A 20273-nucleotide genomic window follows, 5' to 3' on the forward strand; every position below is an offset into this window, starting at 1 on the left:
CTTTATATCTGCCTTTCTATCAGAGGCAGGCAGCTCTGCAAGAGCTAGTGCTTTTAACCTGGCTCCTCCGAGCACCCGCTCATTCCTGCTACTTGAGCTGCTGCCTTGTGGATACCCCCCTGCGCTGCTGCCTCTTATCAGAGGCAGCAGAGTGGAGGGGACGGGGGGAACGACATGAGAGCTAGCAGGCTCAGGGAGCCAGCTCCCATAGCCTTGTTGCTGCCTCTGATACAGAGGCAGCAAGTGGTGGGGTATAGTCATTAGCAGGGCTCGACGAACCACGGCAAGATCTACTTGCCAGCCCCGCACCACGCATGCGCCAGACCGGTGCTGCGCATGCGCGCAGCGCCAGTGACCGGGCTGACCGGCTGAAATCTACTCGCCACGGGCGAGTAGATATAGCGATTTGTTGAGCCCTGGTCATTAGGATTAACCAAAAAGCCCAGGCTTATTGGTTAATTGTGTAAACAACTACACACTAACATACCTAATATTTATATAGAGATATTCCATGATTAAGTGCACAAAATATTGAATGGCTCTTCCCCACAAAAGGATAATTTAATATATGTAGTATTTTTAGGCAGCAAAAAGAGTATTATTTTTTTTTTAAATTCAATTCTTCAAGAAAATTGCTTTTTGTCCATTTCTTGTGGTGGGCAAGCCCAGTGATTTACATGTTTCCAGAAACACTACATTCTTAGCTCCAGTGCCATCTGCTGGGGAAGAAAACTACCCTAATTCTCCTATCATAAATAATCATCAATCAATTCTGAACTTTTATCAGGGTGCAAGTACATTCATTTTGTACACGAGGCAATGATATTCTCTCAAGCAAAAATCTAAAACATACTTCATTACAATAGTTTAATATCAAAGCTTGATCTTGCTGCCAAATGAAGTCAAAGGCACAACTCTGTTAGTTTCAGGGGGAACAGGACTGAGCCACAAATCCAGGAGCTGTTAAAACACTTGACCATGACATACATTTTGGAAAAGGGGGATCTGGTTCTGTGCAAGCAGAGTTCTTTACGGAAACATATTTATAAGCTCAAGCCATATTAGGTAAAGGGAGCAATTTGTCACTCCATTTGATAGATGTTTATTCTTCATAGAAACACCGGGCGCTTTGCAACTCTGCAGTTCATAGATGGCACAAAGATTCAGCTGTTTTGTAATGCTCACATTCTTCTCATGCAAAGTGACAGTCCTTTGGACACTGAAGCAGGCCTGTCATACCAAAAAAATGAAGTACATTATGTCTGTTACCTACTACACTCTAGATATTAATATACATGCAGCCTGACAGAGGAATAGTTATTGACTCATCTAAGTCTCAGATTTGAAACACCTAGGATCTCTAGCTTAGAGACAGCTCAGCCTGTTATCCTTACATGAACGGTAAGATGAGTTCCATGCAATTTGCTTTCTATATTTTGGGGTCTTTCAGACAAGATGTTAAAAAGGGACGGTCTGACTATTGTGTATGTCATTAAAAATATCATGGCATTTGGGTATATAAGGGGCTTGCTGGAATGTCCTTGGGTAACATGTTACACACACAGAACGCAAGGGTGTGTGCCAGTAACTACTGGGCCTCATTTCAGTGCCAATACATATAATTTGAAAAGCAATATAATCATAACCTAGATGCAAAGGAGTAGTGTAAAGTGCTACATGCTTTCTTATACTAAGAACTAATCTTCAGACAATTCTGTGCCTGTTATACTTGCTTGAACAGTGCAAGTATAACTTCATGGAGGTTAGGTCCATCAATGGCTATTAGCCAGGATGGGTAGGAATGGTGTCCCTAGCCTCTGTTTGTCTGGAAATGGATGACAGGAGAGGGATCACGGTGAGGATTACTTGTTGTGTTCCCTCCCTCTGGGGCATTTGTGTTGGCCACTGTCGGCAGACAGAATACTGGGCTAGATGAACTTTTGGTCTGACCCTGTATGGACGTTCTTATAAACAGACAGCTCATATACATATATATGAAACAACAGATAAATAACGATGTAACAATTCTTTAGTTTTACATCATCGTGGCCTCCTAACCATAAGATCACATCATAAAAGGTTTGTCATCAGAAAAGAATTCCAGTGTGTGGCATTAGATTTTTGCTTTTGGAAAAATAGACATACAGATAGAGAAAAGCTGAACAACAGCAGTGGATGCCAATGGAAACTTTGTACCTTCTGAATCCAGGGAATTTGCTAGACAATCCACCTCTTGCCCCAAAACTATGGTCTAGGATCAGAGCCATTATTTTAAAATGTTTCTAAAAATAAGCATACTAATAAATTAGCTCTTATAGTCCTTTCCATCCACAGCTCTCAAAGTACTTTACAAACCAAAGTATCTTTATTCCCAGGCCAGGCATAAGGAAATGGAGGTATAAAATGGTGACAACTATAAAAATGCGAACCAATGCAACAATGCCTTTCAAATCAACAGATGGAAGGGAAGCATGAAATGTCTGCCTTCAAGTCAGTGGGGCATTAACTCTAAAGATTAACGTATAACATGTTGTGCTAGCTATGTCGATCCCAAGGTATTAGAAAGCCTCTCTCTTTCACCAACAGAAACTGGTCAAATAAAAGATAACATTTCACTCACCTTGTCACCTTGTCTCTCTAAATCTTAATGACAGTTTAATTTAGGGATGTAAGCGACTAGTCGACTATGCGATAAGCATATGCTTATCGCATAGTCGACTAGTGACTCGACTAGTCGCTTTCCCCTCCTCTTGCTGCCTCTATCAGAGACATGCAACAAGGGGGGAAGCGGGAGCTAGTGCTGGGGACAGCCCGCTTAAAAGCCGGTTCCCTCCCAGCACCGTCTTTGCAGGGGAGCAAGGGAGGCAGAGGTGTAGCAGGGGACAGGGTGGGAGCCAGGCTAGTTGATTCCCAGCTTGCCCCCTCTGCACTTCAGCTTTTTAAATGTATTAAGAGTCTAGCTCTTAATACATTTAAAAGGCAGAGCCACAGTGGGGTTAGCTCCCGGGGTCTGCAGTCCCCGTCCCCTCCCATCAACTAATCGACTAGTCAATGGAAATTCCACTGACTAGTCAATTAGCTGATTAAATGCCATTTAACATGCCTAGTTTAATTGTTAATGTTTTACTCGTGGTGATTTTAGCTGATGTCAGACAAGGTGAACTAATAGTTGGTGATCTATGTCCTACACCAGGGGTCTCCAAACTTTTCAGCCCGAGGGCCGCATTAACTATCAAACAGCAGTTCGGGGGCCGACTACACACTTGAGGTCCAAATAAAAAACAATCAAAACATGGATGTTGTTTTTAATTATTTATTTAATATTATTTTATTCAGTTATTATTTAATAACACATTGATACACTACACATGAACACCTGTATTAGTGTGAATGGTGAAATTGTTTCCTGGATGCCAAAAGGTCTCCACGGGCCGGATGAGAGGGCCTCGCGGGCCGCATCCGGCCCGCGGGCCGTAGTTTGGAGACCCCTGTCCTACACCATGAGAGCACCTTGTTTACCATGATGTCTATCACTGCAGTATTCTTGGCTCATGAAAGTGAGGAACTAGGAGAGACAGAACATGCACGTCCTATGCATATTACCACTCCAGATCACAGTTCTAGCAACACATCTCACTTGTCATCTACAACAATACTACTCCAGCCCTGAACCTCCAAGCACTGACTACCAATTATGCCAAAGTTCTTGGTGGTTTTATGATGTGTATAAATAGGGGACTAGAATGAGACCAATCTAGCCAGACAATTCTGCACTAGCCTAGGGTGCCAGACTGGAGATAAACTATATTACCTCACAGATCTTACTCCATCTCTAGCTTATTTGAACTCCAAACTGATTTTTAGCTGTGGCTCAAGGCTGAATATGAACTCTGGATTCTACAGGTGAAAGGCAAGTGTGAGGGATACTTACGGGGGCTCAGAGGAATGTCAGAGAGACATTTGCAAGGGCCCATGCTAGTCCCCACAGGGGCAGAAAGGGAGTTCCACGCTTCCAGCCCCCCACTGCCTCCAGACCAGCTCTGTCTCTGACCTCATTCAGCCTCCCTCTCCTGCTTTCTCTCCCGGCCTAGCTCCACCTTCATGCCAGACCCATCCCCAGCCCCACTCCTCCCCTCTGTTCCACCCACAGACCAGCCCCACCACTAGCCCCAGCTCCTCTCCCATCCCCAAGTCTACCCCCAGATCCACCCTCAGCCCAAGCTCAACTGCTGAGGAAGCCTTCATTGTGCAGTAATGGGAAGGGGGGTGGGGTACAGACAAATTCCATTACTGGTAAGGGAGAGTTTAACTGGAAAAGTTTGCGCACCACTGAGCAACTGCATTATCGCACAACACTCTGCAAGATATTTTACACTTCTCTGATCCTTTGTAGCTGCCTATCATTATTATCTGTATTACATCACAAGGGGGTGCCATTTATGGCAAGGCTCTATTGTGCTACCCACTGTACCTATAGTAAAAAACAGTACCTCTACCAAAGAGCTCACAACTACAGTGAATGCAACAGGTGTGTGTGGGGGGGGGGGGGGGGAGGAGAAACAAACAGGTGCAAAAATGTGAAAGGGAATGGGGTAACAGTAATACAACCACAATTGTCCATGAATTAGTTATGGGATTTGTAGCTACAAAATATTTACCAAAGCAGAGTAATTCACTGTGTACTTATATACTGCTGACTTACTGCTGGAACAAGAATTACACAAGCCCATTTTTAAGACACAGGGAAGAAAGCTGAACACTGGAAAAGGACAACTGTTTACAGATTCAAGTATGAGACAAGCATTTGGAAGAGGAGCAGAGCAGTTTCTGATTCTTATGTTACTTATATATTAACGATCACGCCCCCATCTGGTAAATGGACTACTACTAACTGAAGTGTGATCTGAAATGGATTGAAGAACTGCTACCAAACACTAATTTTTTTCTTTTGAAATAAAATTAGGGTTTTTTAAACTTTTAAAAGTCTGCTAATTATTATAATCATTCTCTCATATTAATTATAGGCTGATGACCTCAGCAGAAGAGACTCCATTCCACAGCTGATACTCAACAACTGCTTAAAACAACAGCTGAATGGAGATGGGAAATGTCTAATATTTAACCACATGCTAATGAAAAATAATCTGTGAGTTATATTAGGATGCTGATTATTTGAAAATTGTGCCTGACCTCCTCTTATAGGCAACTCTTCCAAATGGTTTTGAATATTTGTTTCATTTTGTAACTACATAAGAACAAGTTGCTGTATGTTTATAGTTATCTGTTCACTCTGTGTATGTGTTTACTGGGTTAAGTCTCGTGGCAACCAGCTTCCTCTGTATTTATAGTTTCCCTAACTCAAAAGCCCCCACATTCACCAATTGCTTAGATTTTCCAGCTCAATGGAGAAGAAAAATTAGACTCAGTTTAGGCTTTGATATGTAGTTGTTCTCGGTCACACAGTTATGAGCAGTTCATCTCCTTACAATGTGCTCTTACAGAGCGAATGGGAAAGAGGGCATATGGTTTTCAGAGAGGTACATGTTCAGGTCACTACCGAAAGTGCACTCAAAGAGAAAGGGCCAGGCACTCAGACTTGGTGTGGGCCACAGAAGTAGATTTATTTCCAACATCTACTGGGCCTCTCCCGTCAGCAAGCTTCATTTCAGTGATTCCCCAACTAAGAAGCAGAAATACAAGTCCCCTCATTCACCTCGCACACCAGAGCCTTTGGGGGAGGGGGCTGAGCTAGTAGATTTTGTGGTTCACTCCTAGGCTTTGGGGTGGGGCCAAAAATGCGGGGTTCAGGGTATGAGAGGGGATTGCCAGGAAGAAGGCTTGAGGATGGAGTCTGGGTGGGAGGTAGAGTGCAGGAGCAGGGTGAGGGTACAGGATCTGGGCCATGCGGGGTGCTTACTGGCTCTGTGTCCCCCACTGTTCCCAGGCATGACCCCCTGCTGCTCCAATTAGCCATGATAACAGCCAATTGGAGCGGTGAGCGAAAAGCCTCCAGGAAGTGCTTTGCTGCACCATCTGGGGGGAGGAGGAAAGACGACGCAGAGAGCTGCTTCCTTGTTCCCCATCAGGCACAGCCTATGGTTCAGATCCAGCTCTGACTTGCCTGTCTCCGGACCATGGGACTTGGGGTTCCCGTCTCTCCTCGCAATGGAGAGCTGGTGCTTGCGCTCCAGCCCTGCAGGGGAGCCAAGGGGCTGGAGCTCCAGTGTGGGCTCCCCAATGCTGGAGGTGGGGGAGCTCTGAGTCTTCGGGGCAGGATCCAGGCAAATCAGTGGCCAGATTTGGCCCCCCAGGCCTTAGGGTCTCCAGCCTGGCCTAAACAGAAGAAAGAGAGACATCGCCTACCCCAAAGTATTCACAATCTAAATAAACATTTTGTCATGATGAGCTGAATATAAATCTGAGTAAGCAACTGGCCCGTGCTAGGTGTCATATTCATAATTTGGAAGGAATCCATGGGTCTGACCTCATTTGCATAAAGTAGAACAAATTACAGCCAACCTGGTCTTCTTAATAGTTATGAGAGGTGGCAGCCCACCTGAGATTGCAGGAGCCATAATACAAGGTCAGGGTAACCAAGGGGACCGAGGCAGAACATTCCATGTTGGGTCCAGTTACATCCTTGGTGACACTCAAACAACAGACAATGGGCAACATCCATAAGGACTTGTCACCTCTCAGGCAAAGCTCAGACTGAGATGGGGCAGTGCCCACTGGTACCCATCATCTCTGTGGGCAATGTTGAGATCCTGTGTCCACAGGACAATATTCACAGTGAGAGAAGGTGGAGGACCGGATGAGATTAATTGGCTGAGAGCCAAGATAGGGTACTTCCCAAAGACACCTGGCAGCTCTCTGGTGGCCCTTGAATCACGATGAGTTTGTGCCCACTAGAATCCATTTTCTCAACACCAGTGTTCAAATGAGAATGAGGCAATGTATGCTGGGACTGTCACATTTGTGGCTGTGCTCAGATCGGTGTAGAGGGGATCACTTGCCAGGATTATCTGGATGTATCTCACTTCATCCTCTACTGTATGAGCACCAGTGCACCCAAACCCTCTCTTGCAAGCCAATACCCTGTCCCAGCTGGAGCCTGCACCCAGCACTTGCTCCCTGATGCCTACCTGCACCCAAACTCCCTCCCAGCACCTGCCCCCCAGGCTCCCAGCTGCACCCCAAACCCCCAGACTCCCACCTGCACACTGACTCCCTCCCAGCACTTGGTCCCAGACTCCCCCCTGCACCCCAACTCCCTCCCAGCACCTGCCCCCCACTCTCACCTGCCCCCCAACTCCCTCCCAGCTCCTGGCCCCAGACTCCCCCTGCACCCCAACTTCTGCCCAGTCTGCCCCCCAGACTTCCCCCTGCACCCCAACTTCCTCCCAGAGCCTGCCTCCAGACTCCCACCTGCACCCCAACTCCCTCCCAGCACCTGTCCCCCAGACTCTCCCCTGCCCCCCAACTCCCTCCCAGAGCCTGCCCCCAGACTCCCTCCCAGCGCCTGTCCCCCAGACTCTCCCCTGCCCCCCAACTCCCTCCCAGAGCCTGCCCCCAGACTCCCTCCCAGAGCCTGCCCCCAGACTCCCTCCCAGAGCCTGCCCCCAGACGCCCCCTGCCCCCAACTCCCTCCCAGAGCCTGCCCCCAGACTCTCCCCTGCCCCCAGACTCCCTCCCAGAGCCTGCCCCCAGACTCCCTCCCAGAGCCTGCCCCCAGACTCCCTCCCAGAGCCTGCCCCCAGACTCCCCCTGCCCCCAGACTCCCCCTGCCCCCAACTCCCTCCCAGAGCCTGCCCCCAGACTCCCTCCCAGAGCCTGCCCCCAGACTCTCCCCTGCCCCCCACCTCCCTCCCAGAGCCTGCCCCCAGACTCCCCCCTGCCCCCAGACTCCCTCCCAGAGCCTGCCCCCAGACTCCCCCGCCCCCCACCTCCCTCCCAGAGCCTGCCCCCAGACTCCCCCCTACCCCCCACCTCCCTCCCAGAGCCTGCCCCCAGACTCCCCCCTACCCCCCACCTCCCTCCCAGAGCCTGCCCCCAGACTCCCCCCTGCCCCCAGACTCCCTCCCAGAGCCTGCCCCCAGACTCTCCCCCGCCCCCCACCTCCCTCCCAGAGCCTGCCCCCAGACTCTCCCCCGCCCCCCACCTCCCTCCCAGAGCCTGCCCCCAGACTCTCCCCCGCCCCCCACCTCCCTCCCAGAGCCTGCCCCCAGACTCCCCCCCGCCCCCCACCTCCCTCCCAGAGCCTGCCCCCAGACTCCCCCCCGCCCCCCACCTCCCTCCCAGAGCCTGCCCCCAGACTCCCCCCCGCCCCCCACCTCCCTCCCAGAGCCTGCCCCCAGACTCCCCCCGCCCCCACCTCCCTCCCAGAGCCTGCCCCAGACTCCCCCCTGCCCCCAGACTCCCTCCCAGAGCCTGCCCCCAGACTCCCCCCCGGCCCCCACCTCCCTCCCAGAGCCTGCCCCCAGACTCCCCCCTGCCCCCAGACTCCCTCCCAGAGCCTGCCCCCAGACTCCCCCCTGCCCCCAGACTCCCTCGCCCCCCACCTCCCTCCCAGAGCCTGCCCCCAGACTCCCTTCTGCCCCCAGACTCCCTCCCAGAGCCTGCCCCCAGACTCTCCCCTGCCCCCCACCTCCCTCCCAGAGCCTGCCCCCAGACTCTCCCCTGCCCCCCACCTCCCTCCCAGAGCCTGCCCCCAGACTCCCCTCTGCCCCCCACCTCCCTCCCAGAGCCTGCCCCCAGACTCCCCCGCCCCCCACCTCCCTCCCAGAGCCTGCCCCCCAGACTCCCCCGCCCCCCACCTCCCTCCCAGAGCCTGCCCCCCAGACTCCCTCCCGCCCCCCACCTCCCTCCCAGAGCCTGCCCCCCAGACTCCCTCCCGCCCCCCACCTCCCTCCCAGAGCCTGCCCCCAGACTCCCCCCCACCCCCCAACTCCCTCCCAGAGCCTGCCCCCAGACTCTCCCCTGCCCCCAGACTCCCTCCCAGAGCCTGCCCCCAGACTCCCTCCCAGAGCCTGCCCCCAGACTCCCCCTGCCCCCAGACTCCCCCTGCCCCCAACTCCCTCCCAGAGCCTGCCCCCAGACTCCCTCCCAGAGCCTGCCCCCAGACTCTCCCCTGCCCCCCACCTCCCTCCCAGAGCCTGCCCCCAGACTCCCCCCTGCCCCCAGACTCCCTCCCAGAGCCTGCCCCCAGACTCCCCCGCCCCCCACCTCCCTCCCAGAGCCTGCCCCCAGACTCCCCCCTACCCCCCACCTCCCTCCCAGAGCCTGCCCCCAGACTCCCCCCTACCCCCCACCTCCCTCCCAGAGCCTGCCCCCAGACTCCCCCCTGCCCCCAGACTCCCTCCCAGAGCCTGCCCCCAGACTCTCCCCCGCCCCCCACCTCCCTCCCAGAGCCTGCCCCCAGACTCTCCCCCGCCCCCCACCTCCCTCCCAGAGCCTGCCCCCAGACTCCCCCCCGCCCCCCACCTCCCTCCCAGAGCCTGCCCCCAGACTCCCCCCCGCCCCCCACCTCCCTCCCAGAGCCTGCCCCCAGACTCCCCCCCGCCCCCCACCTCCCTCCCAGAGCCTGCCCCCAGACTCCCCCCCCCCCCCACCTCCCTCCCAGAGCCTGCCCCAGACTCCCCCCTGCCCCCAGACTCCCTCCCAGAGCCTGCCCCCAGACTCCCCCCGGCCCCCACCTCCCTCCCAGAGCCTGCCCCCAGACTCCCCCCTGCCCCCAGACTCCCTCGCCCCCCACCTCCCTCCCAGAGCCTGCCCCCAGACTCCCTTCTGCCCCCAGACTCCCTCCCAGAGCCTGCCCCCAGACTCTCCCCTGCCCCCCACCTCCCTCCCAGAGCCTGCCCCCAGACTCTCCCCTGCCCCCCACCTCCCTCCCAGAGCCTGCCCCCAGACTCCCCTCTGCCCCCCACCTCCCTCCCAGAGCCTGCCCCCAGACTCCCCCGCCCCCCACCTCCCTCCCAGAGCCTGCCCCCAGACTCCCCCGCCCCCCACCTCCCTCCCAGAGCCTGCCCCCCAGACTCCCTCCCGCCCCCCACCTCCCTCCCAGAGCCTGCCCCCCAGACTCCCTCCCGCCCCCCACCTCCCTCCCAGAGCCTCCCCCCAGACTCCCTCCCGCCCCCCACCTCCCTCCCAGAGCCTGCCCCCAGACCCCCCCCGCCCCCCACCTCCCTCCCAGAGCCTGCCCCCAGACTCCCCCCCGCCCCCCACCTCCCTCCCAGAGCCTGCCCCCAGACTCCCCCCTGCCCCCAGACTCCCTCCCAGAGCCTGCCCCCAGACTCCCCCCTGCCCCCAGACTCCCTCCCAGAGCCTGCCCCCAGACTCCCCCCGCCCCCAGACTCCCTCCCAGAGCCTGCCCCCAGACTCCCCCCCCCGCCCCCAGACTCCCTCCCAGAGCCTGCCCCCAGACTCCCCCCCGCCCCCCACCTCCCTCCCAGAGCCTGCCCCCAGACTCTCCCCTGCCCCCCACCTCCCTCCCAGAGCCTGCCCCCAGACTCTCCCCTGCCCCCCACCTCCCTCCCAGAGCCTGCCCCCAAACTCCCCCCTGCCCCCCACCTCCCTCCCAGAGCCTGCCCCCCAGACTCCCCCCTGCCCCCAACTCCCTCCCAGAGCCTGCCCCCAGACTCCCCCCTGCCCCCCACCTCCCTCCCAGAGCCTGTCCCCAGACTCCCCCTGCCCCCCACCTCCCTCCCAGAGCCTGCCCCCAGACTCCCCCGCCCCCAGACTCCCTCCCAGCGCCTCAGGCAGGGGGCGAGGGGCTGGACCCGTTCTGGACGCCACCCAACACGTTACAGATCTGCGGCCTCTGGGCTCCTGGCCGGGGCAGCGCGGGGCCCGCTGGAGACCTCCCCCAACACCTGCCAACGCTGCAGCCGGGCCCGCCCTCTGCATGGCCCCACAAGGCCCCCACCGGGCCCGCACGATGCTCGGGTCGATTGGGCAGCGCCCACCGGGCCCCGCTGTCTCCATGGTGACGCCCGGAACCGAAACAAGTCAGGCTCCACTAGACCCATCGTCTCCATGGCAACTGCGCCCGAGCCGTCCCCTCCCTTCGGGTGCCCCTGCGCTGCTTACCTGCGGGCAGCCCCGCTCCCGCCTTCCCCGGGGCTACGGCCCGGCCGACTCGTGACTCCCACCCCACGCAGGCTCCGACAGCAGCGGCTAGGCCGCGTCCCCATAGCAACGCCGCCTGCCCTGTTCGAACGCTCGCGCCTAATCTGGCGCCGCCCGCGCCCGGAACAAGCGAATGGGGCGCAAAGGAAGGGGCGGAGCTTCCAACACTGGCCAATTGGAAGCCAGGGCTGTCCGACGGACCGCGTGCTGCCAAATCCCAGCCAAAGCGTCTCAAGTCGAGCCCGGCCATTGGCTCGCCCCTGAACGTGTGATTGGCCGAGGCCGCTTTCGGTCAGTATCAGCCACGCCCCTTAGCTCTGGTTCCCTTTTTCCCGGAAGAGCAAGAACCAGACCCAGAGTCAGGTGAGAGCGGGACCTGGCCGGGGGGGCGGGGCGGGGCGGGGCTGGGCTGGGGAGACGAGACGAGACGGGAGGAAGGAAGGAGGGGCTGGGGAATGGAAGGGGGGGTCTGGGAGGGGCTGGGAGATGGGAGGGGAGAAAGGGGGGGCTGGGGGATGGAAGGGGAGAAGGGGGTCTGGGAGATGGGAGGGGAGAAAGGGGGGCTGGGGGATGGAAGGGGGGGTCTGGGAGGGGCTGGGAGATGGGAGGGGAGAAGGGGGGTCTGGGAGATGGGAGGGGAGAAAGGGGGGCTGGGGGATGGAAGGGGAGAAGGGGGTCTGGGAGATGGGAGGGGAGAAAGGGGGGCTGGGGGATGGAAGGGGGGGTCTGGGAGGGGCTGGGAGATGGGAGGGGAGAAAGGGGGGGCTGGGGGATGGGAGGGGAGAAGGGGGGTCTGGGAGATGGGAGGGGAGAAAGGGGGGCTGGGGGATGGAAGGGGAGAAGGGGGGTCTGGGAGATGGGAGGGGAGAAAGGGGGGCTGGGGGATGGAAGGGGGGGTCTGGGAGGGGCTGGGAGATGGGAGGGGAGAAGGGGGCTGGGGGATGGGAGGGGAGAAGGGGGGTCTGGGAGATGGGAGGGGAGAAAGGGGGGGCTGGGGGATGGGAGGGGAGAAGGGGGTCTGGGAGATGGGAGGGGAGAAAGGGGGGCTGGGGGATGGAAGGGGAGAAGGGGGGTCTGGGAGATGGGAGGGGAGAAAGGGGGGCTGGGGGATGGAAGGGGGGGTCTGGGAGGGGCTGGGAGATGGGAGGGGAGAAAGGGGGGCTGGGGGATGGAAGGGGAGAAGGGGGGTCTGGGAGATGGGAGGGGAGAAAGGGGGGCTGGGGGATGGAAGGGGGGGTCTGGGAGGGGCTGGGAGATGGGAGGGGAGAAGGGGGGCTGGGGGATGGGAGGGGAGAAGGGGGGTCTGGGAGATGGGAGGGGAGAAAGGGGGGCTGGGGGATGGAAGGGGAGAAGGGGGGTCTGGGAGATGGGAGGGGAGAAAGGGGGGCTGGGGGATGGAAGGGGGGGTCTGGGAGGGGCTGGGAGATGGGAGGGGAGAAGGGGGGCTGGGGGATGGGAGGGGAGAAGGGGGTCTGGGAGATGGGAGGGGAGAAAGGGGGGCTGGGGGATGGAAGGGGAGAAGGGGGGTCTGGGAGATGGGAGGGGAGAAAGGGGGGCTGGGGGATGGAAGGGGGGGTCTGGGAGGGGCTGGGGGATGGGAGGGGAGAAGGGGGGGCTGGGGAATGGAAGGGGGGGTCTGGGAGGGGCTGGGGGATGGGAGGGGAGAAGGGGGGGCTGGGGAATGGAAGGGGGGGTCTGGGAGGGGCTGGGGGATGGGAGGGGAGAAGGGGGGGTCTGGGAGATGGGAGGGGAGAAGGGGCTGGGGGATGGGAGGGGAGAAGGGGGGGCTGGGGGATGGGAGGGGGGGTCTGGGAGGGGCTGGGGGATGGGAGGGGAGAAGGGGGGGTCTGGGAGATGGGAGGGGAGAAGGGGGGGCTGGGGGATGGGAGGGGGGGTCTGGGAGGGGCTGGGAGATGGGAGGGGAGAAGGGGGGGGCTGGGGGATGGGAGGGGAGAAGGGGGGGTCTGGGAGATGGGAGGGGAGAAGGGGGGGTCTGGGAGATGGGAGGGGAGAAGGGGGGGCTGGGGGATGGGAGGGGAGAAAGGGGGGCTGGGGGATGGAAGGGGAGAAGGGGGGTCTGGGAGAGGTTGGAGGGGAGGAAGGGGGGCCCTGGGAGGGGTTGGAGGGACGGGAGGGGAGAAAGGGGGGCCCTGGGAGGAGTTGGGGGGATGAGTAAGAGAAGACAGAGGAAGTGTGCTTTTTCTTGGACTTCCTGCTGTGTAGCCAGAGCCAAAAGCCAAAATAAGCTATTTCAACTTAAGTAGCTTAATTCGGCTTTAGCCCTACTGTGTAAACATGCCCTTAGAGCAGTGCTACTCAACTTTGGAAGCCCTAGGGGCCACAATGATACAGTGCATGCCGTGGACCGCAACTTAAGTGCGGTTGCATATACATGCAAATAGCTTCTTTCACACTGACAGGTATGAATACAAAGATTAAGCCAACCTTTTTCCTTGGTATATATGGTCATGCCAATTCTCTTCCAGAATATGATGTGAGGAAGTGGGTCTGGCCCACAAAAGCTCATCACCTATTAAACCATCTTGTTAGTCTTTAAAATGCTACATAGTTTTTCCTTTTGTTTTAACAGGATTAGACACTTAGGCTATGTCTACACTCCTGGCTTCTTGTGCAAGTAATATGCAAATGAGGCTAAGCGTGGAATATTGCTGAGCCTCATTTGCATACCTAATGAGCCACCATTTTTTTCAGAAGAGGCTCTAGGGCAAGAAGGAGCATCTACAGTGCCCCTTCTTGCACAAGAAAAACCCTCTTGTGCAACACTGTTCTTCCTGAAAAGTAATAGGTGTAATGGCATTGCGCAAGAGGGTTCTTCTTGCGCAAGAGCCTCTTCTGAAAAAAATAGTGGCTCATTAGGTATGCAAATGAGGCTCGGTGATATTCTATGCTTAGCCTCATTTGCATATTACTTGCGCAAGAAGCCCCGAGTGTATACATAGCCTTATATTTTAATTTTTGAATGAACACAGAGAATCTTACATTTCCATGCAGCTTTTAAAAATCACACCACGTTGTACAAGAGTCACAATAAAATCACATTGGCAGAGTTTTCTTCCCTGCTCTGCCACTGACCCAGGCTACTCCTTCAAAGCACTGTAGAAAAGTTACTCTGCTTTTACCTGTGCAACCTGCATCTCCTCTAGATGACTGGTCCTAAAATTATGACTCTAGCTGAGGTGAAGACAAGAGCTCTATAGAGGGCTTCCCTACCTAGAATCCTGTACAGAAAGGAAGTCTCTCCCCTTTGGGTAATGAGTAATAGAGATGTAGCCGTGTTAGTTTGACCTTGCTGAAACAAAAGAGAGGATTGTGCAGCACTTTAAAGACTCACAAGATGGTTTATCAGGTGATGAGCTTTAGTGGGCCAGACCCACTTCCTCAGATCAAATTCCGGAAGAGAATTGGCATGACCATATATATATCAAAGGAATACAATGAAAAAGAGTGAACACATTCTAAAACTGACACATCAGATTTAGAACAGAAGGAGGGTGAGGGGAAAGGCTGGTATCTAGGAGGTAATGATACTAGGGGTGATAATTGGGAAGTTATCTTTTGTTTGTTTAGCAAATCCTTGCTCTCTCTCTCTCACTTCTATTAGGGCTGTATCCCATCACAAACTTCATATCTAGTGCACTTTCCTCCATAGAAGCTACATTACAATGCTGTTATTCCTGTTTGTAACAATTAATCCTCTGCATTCATATTTGCTCTCGTTGCAATTAGCAGGAGGACCATGGCACTAAGAGCGTGTGGCTTGATAATCTACAGAAGGCTACAGTCAGGATCCTCCTCTTCAAAAATTGGTGACAATATTGAATATCTTCTTCTGCAGACATCTTATGGTACTCATCACTGGACCCCGCCAAAAGGTGATGTTCCAATGATGCTAAGAGAGCAACACTAATGTTCACTGTATCGAGGAACCAGAGACATTAGAGAATGTAAAGACCTCTAAGAGCAAATAATTTAATGGCTACCAGTCTTTTGGGGCAGTTCAGACAGTTAACTGTGTTAGCCCCACAGCTGTGTCACCCACGTTTTACTCCACTCCATGCACCTGATTCTGCATTGAAGCTTGGGCAGTGGCCAGACTTGGGTTTGCAATTAGCCCAAGCTCTATGGCAAATAGAGCATGCATGATTAAATGGAACGCAGGCACTGGCCTTGCCTTGAGACGTAGGACAGAGGCTCATCACTAAGCTTAAGATGTTGTCACAGTTATTTTAGGTAAGTCATGAATGAGTATGGGACACTAAGCAGAAATTCAGAGGAGCTGTGACATCACTAAAAATAACCAGGGGGAGGGACAGGGCTAGGTGTGGGGAGGAAGGGCAGGCAGAACCCTCCTGCCATGGTGGGGACACAGCTCCTGTAGCTGCAGCGGGCTCACAGCCCTCGCTCTGGAGCTGGCTGCAGCTGCAGGATAATGACGTGCAGTCCAGCCACAGTCACGTAGCCATGGCTGGGGCCAGGGAGGGAAGGGATCCACGGCCTCCACTGTAGCCTTGGCCACAAGGTGGGGGGAGGAGCCAGGCCCACCTCTAGCGCCAGCTTTAGCTGCTGAACCCGAAGAAGTCACAGAGGTCCAGTAAAGTCGTGGAATCCATGGCTGCGGTGAACAAATCGTAGCCTTACTCATCACCCAAGGTGAATGACAGAGAAGGCATTTGGTTGTTCCTCCCTCAGACCCTGGCGAGGGAGCATTCAGTGCAGAAATCATTTTGAACTGTCAGATTTTATTCCCCCTCTCTCTCTCTCTCTCTCTCTCTGCCCATGCAACTTGTCTTGGTAGTTCCTGGCTCTCCCAGACAGAAGACACCATCCTACACATGCTGACCACACATAGATCAGTTCCTATCAGGGATGGTCTAGACGGCACTGGGTCCTGCCATGAGGGCAGGGGACTGGACGCGATGACCTCTCAAGGTTCCTTCCAGTTCTAGTGTTCTATGATTCTATGAATTATTTATTTTGTACAGTGCACTATTGAAAACTCCCTCATAGCATATATGCAGTAAATAAAGAGGACTTACAATGCTAGCACTTGTCTGGCAACTATGCTTCATATAATGAAACCGATATGCAAACCGGTCCCCATATCTTCTGAGCCAAAACCATGGGTAAGTAGAATTTGTAGTGTGCTGGAAAGGCAACACATGTGGACTGTGACCATCCACTGCATAAAGAAAGTTCCATGGTTGAGTGTTCCTCACTGAGAAAGCCCTGATGCTAGCCACGAGCGTTCCAGCGGACTCTAGGTGCCACAGTCTCACAAAGGGAAATGTAAGCATCTCCGATAGCCAGGAGCCATTTAGGACTTTTTTAGGTCCATACCATCCTGGGAACCTTTCTAACCTTGTGGTTAAAAACACAGGTAGGAAATGAACCTTTCTCTCCATAGCTGGCTGGGAGGCTGCACATGCTCCCCTGAAATGAAAACTGAATCTGTGTAATCTGTTCTTCATCACTCACCTTGGACCAATAATGATGATGGCTTGCATAATAAGTAGCACCTGCTGCTTTTTCTAGTGGCCAACTGTTTACCCATTGACACATGTTCTGAACGGCATCTCTTCTTGGCCTTGCAGAGTTATCTGGCTGGGTTCATACAGCCAGAACCCAGATTCTGTTCTGCCTCATACATCAATACCATTGTTAACTCAGTTCCAGCTGCCAAAATGCCCTTGGTCCTGTCCAGAAAAATGCAGCTGGGAGTTAGAGGAGGAATCTATTGCTTTATTAATTGAACATGTTTGAACTGGAATCACTGGGTTATTAACTTGCAAGAGTGGAATTCTTTGATTTTTAGTCACTTTTCAGAATAGACCCATGCTATAAAACTGAATTGACTCCAAATCGTAGGCACCTATTCTGCAGGTGTTCTGGAGTTGGACCACCCCTAGGAAAAAAAGTCAGCTGCTTGGCAGCAGGTGCTGTGAAGGGGGAGGGAGGCAAGAAGGGGTAAAGCAAGGGCAGAGAGTAGTTGGGGAAGGGAGTAAAGCAAGGGCAAGAACATCCGGGTCAGAGGTGCAGTGGGGGCAGGAAGAGATGGGTGGGGTTTTGGGGAAAGGGATGCCATGAGAATGGGGCCTCGGTGTGAAGCACCCACATCTAAAGAAGAAAGTTGGCACCTGTGCTCCAGATGTAAGAGCTGTTTTCTTTCCTGACATAGGGTACGTCTAGACTACCGCGTTTTGTCGACGGAAGTTTTGTCGACAGATACTGTCGACAAAGAGCGTCCAGACACATTGAGTTCTGTCAACAAAGCAAGCTGCTTTGTCGACAGAACTCTGTAGTCTGGACGCAGTGTTACAGGCAATAACACCTTCTGTCGACAGTTCTGGCGACAGAAGGTGTTATGCCTCGTAAAATGAGGTATACCAGCGTCAACAAAACTGCTGAGTTCTGTCGACGTTATGTCGACTGAACTCAGCGGTAGTGTAGACGCTGGTATAGTTTTGTCAACAAAAGTCCACTTTTGTCGACAAAACTAGGTAGTCTAGACACACCCATAGAGACAAGGAGCAGGTGTGCAGAAGAATACTGCATTTTCCCTGCAGCCCAGCTCTACTAATGGTGGTGATTTCAAACACTGTCAGAACCCAGGCAAAAGTAGAGCAACAATCCTGAAGTCACGTCCCCTTACAGTCCTCTATTGAAACCAACAGAGTTAAACCATGAATGAATGAAGTCCATAACAGTGTTTTCCTTCAGACAGTTACTTTGACTCCAAGTTGCATGTGCTTTTCTGAGCGCTTGCCTGGTTTGTTCTATTTGTGTTCCTGTCTGGAGTTTTCATGAGAAAACTAAATCTGGCTTTTCTCAGGGAAAGTAAAAACAACTTGAGACTGTTATATTTATACCGATATGAAATAACGGTTGTGATGCTGAGGAATCCAGAGTGAATGGAAAGAACTAGAATAGTAACATATCTGGCTAGAGGCCGGGCTTGTAGAGAGAAAGAGAAATAAGCTGACTCTAAGCTACTGCATCCTGCAGTACTGCTGCTCCAGTAGAGAACACTGCAGTGATATTAGTCTTACAGCTGTGTGTCATCTTCCATCCAAACCATCTTAGAAATATTACTACGCTGATATTCATTATTTTGTACTAACACCCCCAAAATTGGGACTAGTGAAGATGAATGTCAAGTCTGATTCTAAGTGCCTGGGGAAGTGTCAGTAGGCAGAAAGTAGCTGTGTTGGTCCTGGACTGTGGGGTTAGCTCCCTTCCCTTATTAAAAATGCCAGGCGCTAATGATTGTAAGGGCTCAGGCCAATGCATTAATGTCTCGGATGAAGGATGGCACTTCCTGCGCATAGTGCCCTGGCAGACCGTTGGCTCACTACTCATTCAGAGGAAAGCACATCTCCTATAGACCCACGAAGCCGGGAGTTCCTTAGAGATCTTTCACCCAAGCATTGACCTGGTCCAGACCAGCGTGGCTTGGGGCATCTCATAAGATGATATTGCAGCCTTCTTCCTTCATCAGTCTCCCTTTTGCCAGGCTGTGAAGCAGTCTTGGGGCCTGACTGCTTAGAGGCTCTGGGCGGGAAGGGAAGCCGAGTTTTATTCACTACTCCAAAGATTTCATGATTGCATATGAAAACTGATGATCAAGTGCTTGGTGCATGTCCTTCATGAGCATCAAGCTTGACTTCCTCCTCCTTGGTGCCTGTGGGCTTGCTTCTGCAGCTCTTTTGATGAGTACTGTGTATTGATGTGAGATTTCCCACTGACTTTGTTAGGCTTGCTTGCTTAAGAGGTCCAGAATCAAGCCCCAAGCCACTTAAGGTACAACATGGATGACTCCTGTTCTCCTTTTAGACAGAAATATGGTCTTTTCATATGGGACTTTGCAGATAGGAGCACAGAACTGGAAAGGAGAATAATTCAGGAGGAGACTTCTAGCACAGATAGGGTACTGGGTGCTGATTGGCAACGTCAGCATACGTGTGATGAACACTATTCCTAAAATCCTAAAAGGAAGGAAGTGCTTGAGCTGGGCACAAAAAGTTTTGAAATGCAATTTGTGTTCTCCAATCTCTAAAGCAGATGGCTGTAGAAGACAGGACACGAGGGCTATTGTTTGTGGCAAATCAGATACTGCAGATGTGTTTTCCCTATTGCCAATTTAACAAACACAATGAGAACATTGTTTTCTTCTCAGAGACTTATTTTCCTTCCTCCCTCCCTCCCTTGGCAGGCCATGTGGATCCAGGTGAAGATGACCTGCAGACAGCCCTGCGGGAGACGCAGGAAGAAGCCGGACTCAATTCCAATCAGTTCACACTCATTGAAGGGTTTAAGAAAGAACTGCAATACATTGTCAGAAGCAAGCCCAAAACTGTCATTTACTGGCTGGCAGAAATGAATGACTATAACACAGAGATCAAGCTCTCAGATGAGCACCAGGCGTTTCGTTGGCTGAAGTTGGAAGAGGCCTGCCGATGTGCCAGGTATAAGGAGATGCAGGCTGCATTCAGGGATGTGCATCAGTTTCTCTGTTCCAAAGCATAAATCCTTTCATGGAGGAAACTGGGGATTTTAAAAGAAACCTGGGTTGCTCTTTTAGCAAGAATGCAACAGGGGTTGCACAGAAATGCAAATTGTATATCATCCCGCTGTGTGGTCATCTCCCCTAGGTTATCCTAGCTCCCACAGAGAAGCGTAGGCTGATCTAAGAGAGCAAGGAGATTAGATCCTGCACTGATGACTACTCCCTTGTGTTGCTTTTGTCAGGTCTCTTAAGCATTGAAGGGCTGAGAAAATCAAATCCTTCACCTCCCTTCATGCTGGAAGGACAGTGTTGAGAAAGGGAGCAGAAGGCGAATTTTAATAATAAAACACAGTTAAAAAAATTAGACCCTGAATTTCAAGCAGTTGCCAGAACTGCTGGGCTCTATTCCCAGCTTCTGGTAACTTGGTTAAAGTGCTTCATCTTTCCCAGTTGTCATGTGAATTGTATTTCCTTATCCTGTATGTTTAATGTTTGCAAAATGCTTGGGGAGCCTAGGAGAGAAGATGTTAGAGATGAACAAAATATAGTCAAAAATTTCCAACTCCCTCGGCTATTTCTGTTGTCTCATTTTGGGCTGTTTAACGTGTTGAAGGTCAGTATA

General features: G+C 53.6%; 2 protein-coding genes across 4 annotated transcripts in view; one reads left to right on the plus strand and one right to left on the minus strand.

Annotated features, from left to right (window-relative positions):
• The window catches only part of KIF24 (kinesin family member 24), a 45606-nt gene extending 34362 nt beyond the window's left edge, over positions 1-11244 (minus strand). The window contains exon 1 of one of the 2 annotated variants that reach the window (XM_089779472.1): positions 6557-7146. In XM_089779472.1, coding sequence (XP_089635598.1) covers positions 6557-6575 — 19 coding nt within the window. In that variant the 5' untranslated portion in view covers positions 6576-7146. Of the gene's footprint in view, positions 1-6556; positions 7147-11088 lie in introns of those variants that run through there. The other variant, XM_075932788.2, reaches the window with a different exon arrangement.
• A 151-nt stretch (positions 11245-11395) lies between these two features.
• Positions 11396-20216, plus strand: NUDT2 (nudix hydrolase 2). 2 transcript variants are annotated; one of them, XM_075932794.2, is made up of 3 exons: positions 11396-11490; positions 14878-15020; positions 19358-20216. In XM_075932794.2, exons 2-3 carry the CDS (start codon positions 14885-14887, stop codon positions 19669-19671), a joined length of 450 nt encoding a protein of 149 aa, XP_075788909.2. In that variant the 5' UTR covers positions 11396-11490; positions 14878-14884; the 3' UTR covers positions 19672-20216. The 2 variants fall into 2 exon arrangements, with proteins under 2 accessions (XP_075788909.2, XP_075788908.2); XM_075932793.2 differs by having other exon boundaries at positions 11412-11490; positions 14875-15020.
• Positions 20217-20273: the final 57 nt, after the last annotated feature.

The sequence above is a fragment of the Pelodiscus sinensis genome, chromosome 6 (assembly GCF_052426305.1).
Source record: "Pelodiscus sinensis isolate ZL-2025 chromosome 6, ASM5242630v1, whole genome shotgun sequence".
In the NCBI taxonomy this organism is placed as follows: Eukaryota; Metazoa; Chordata; order Testudines; family Trionychidae; genus Pelodiscus; species Pelodiscus sinensis.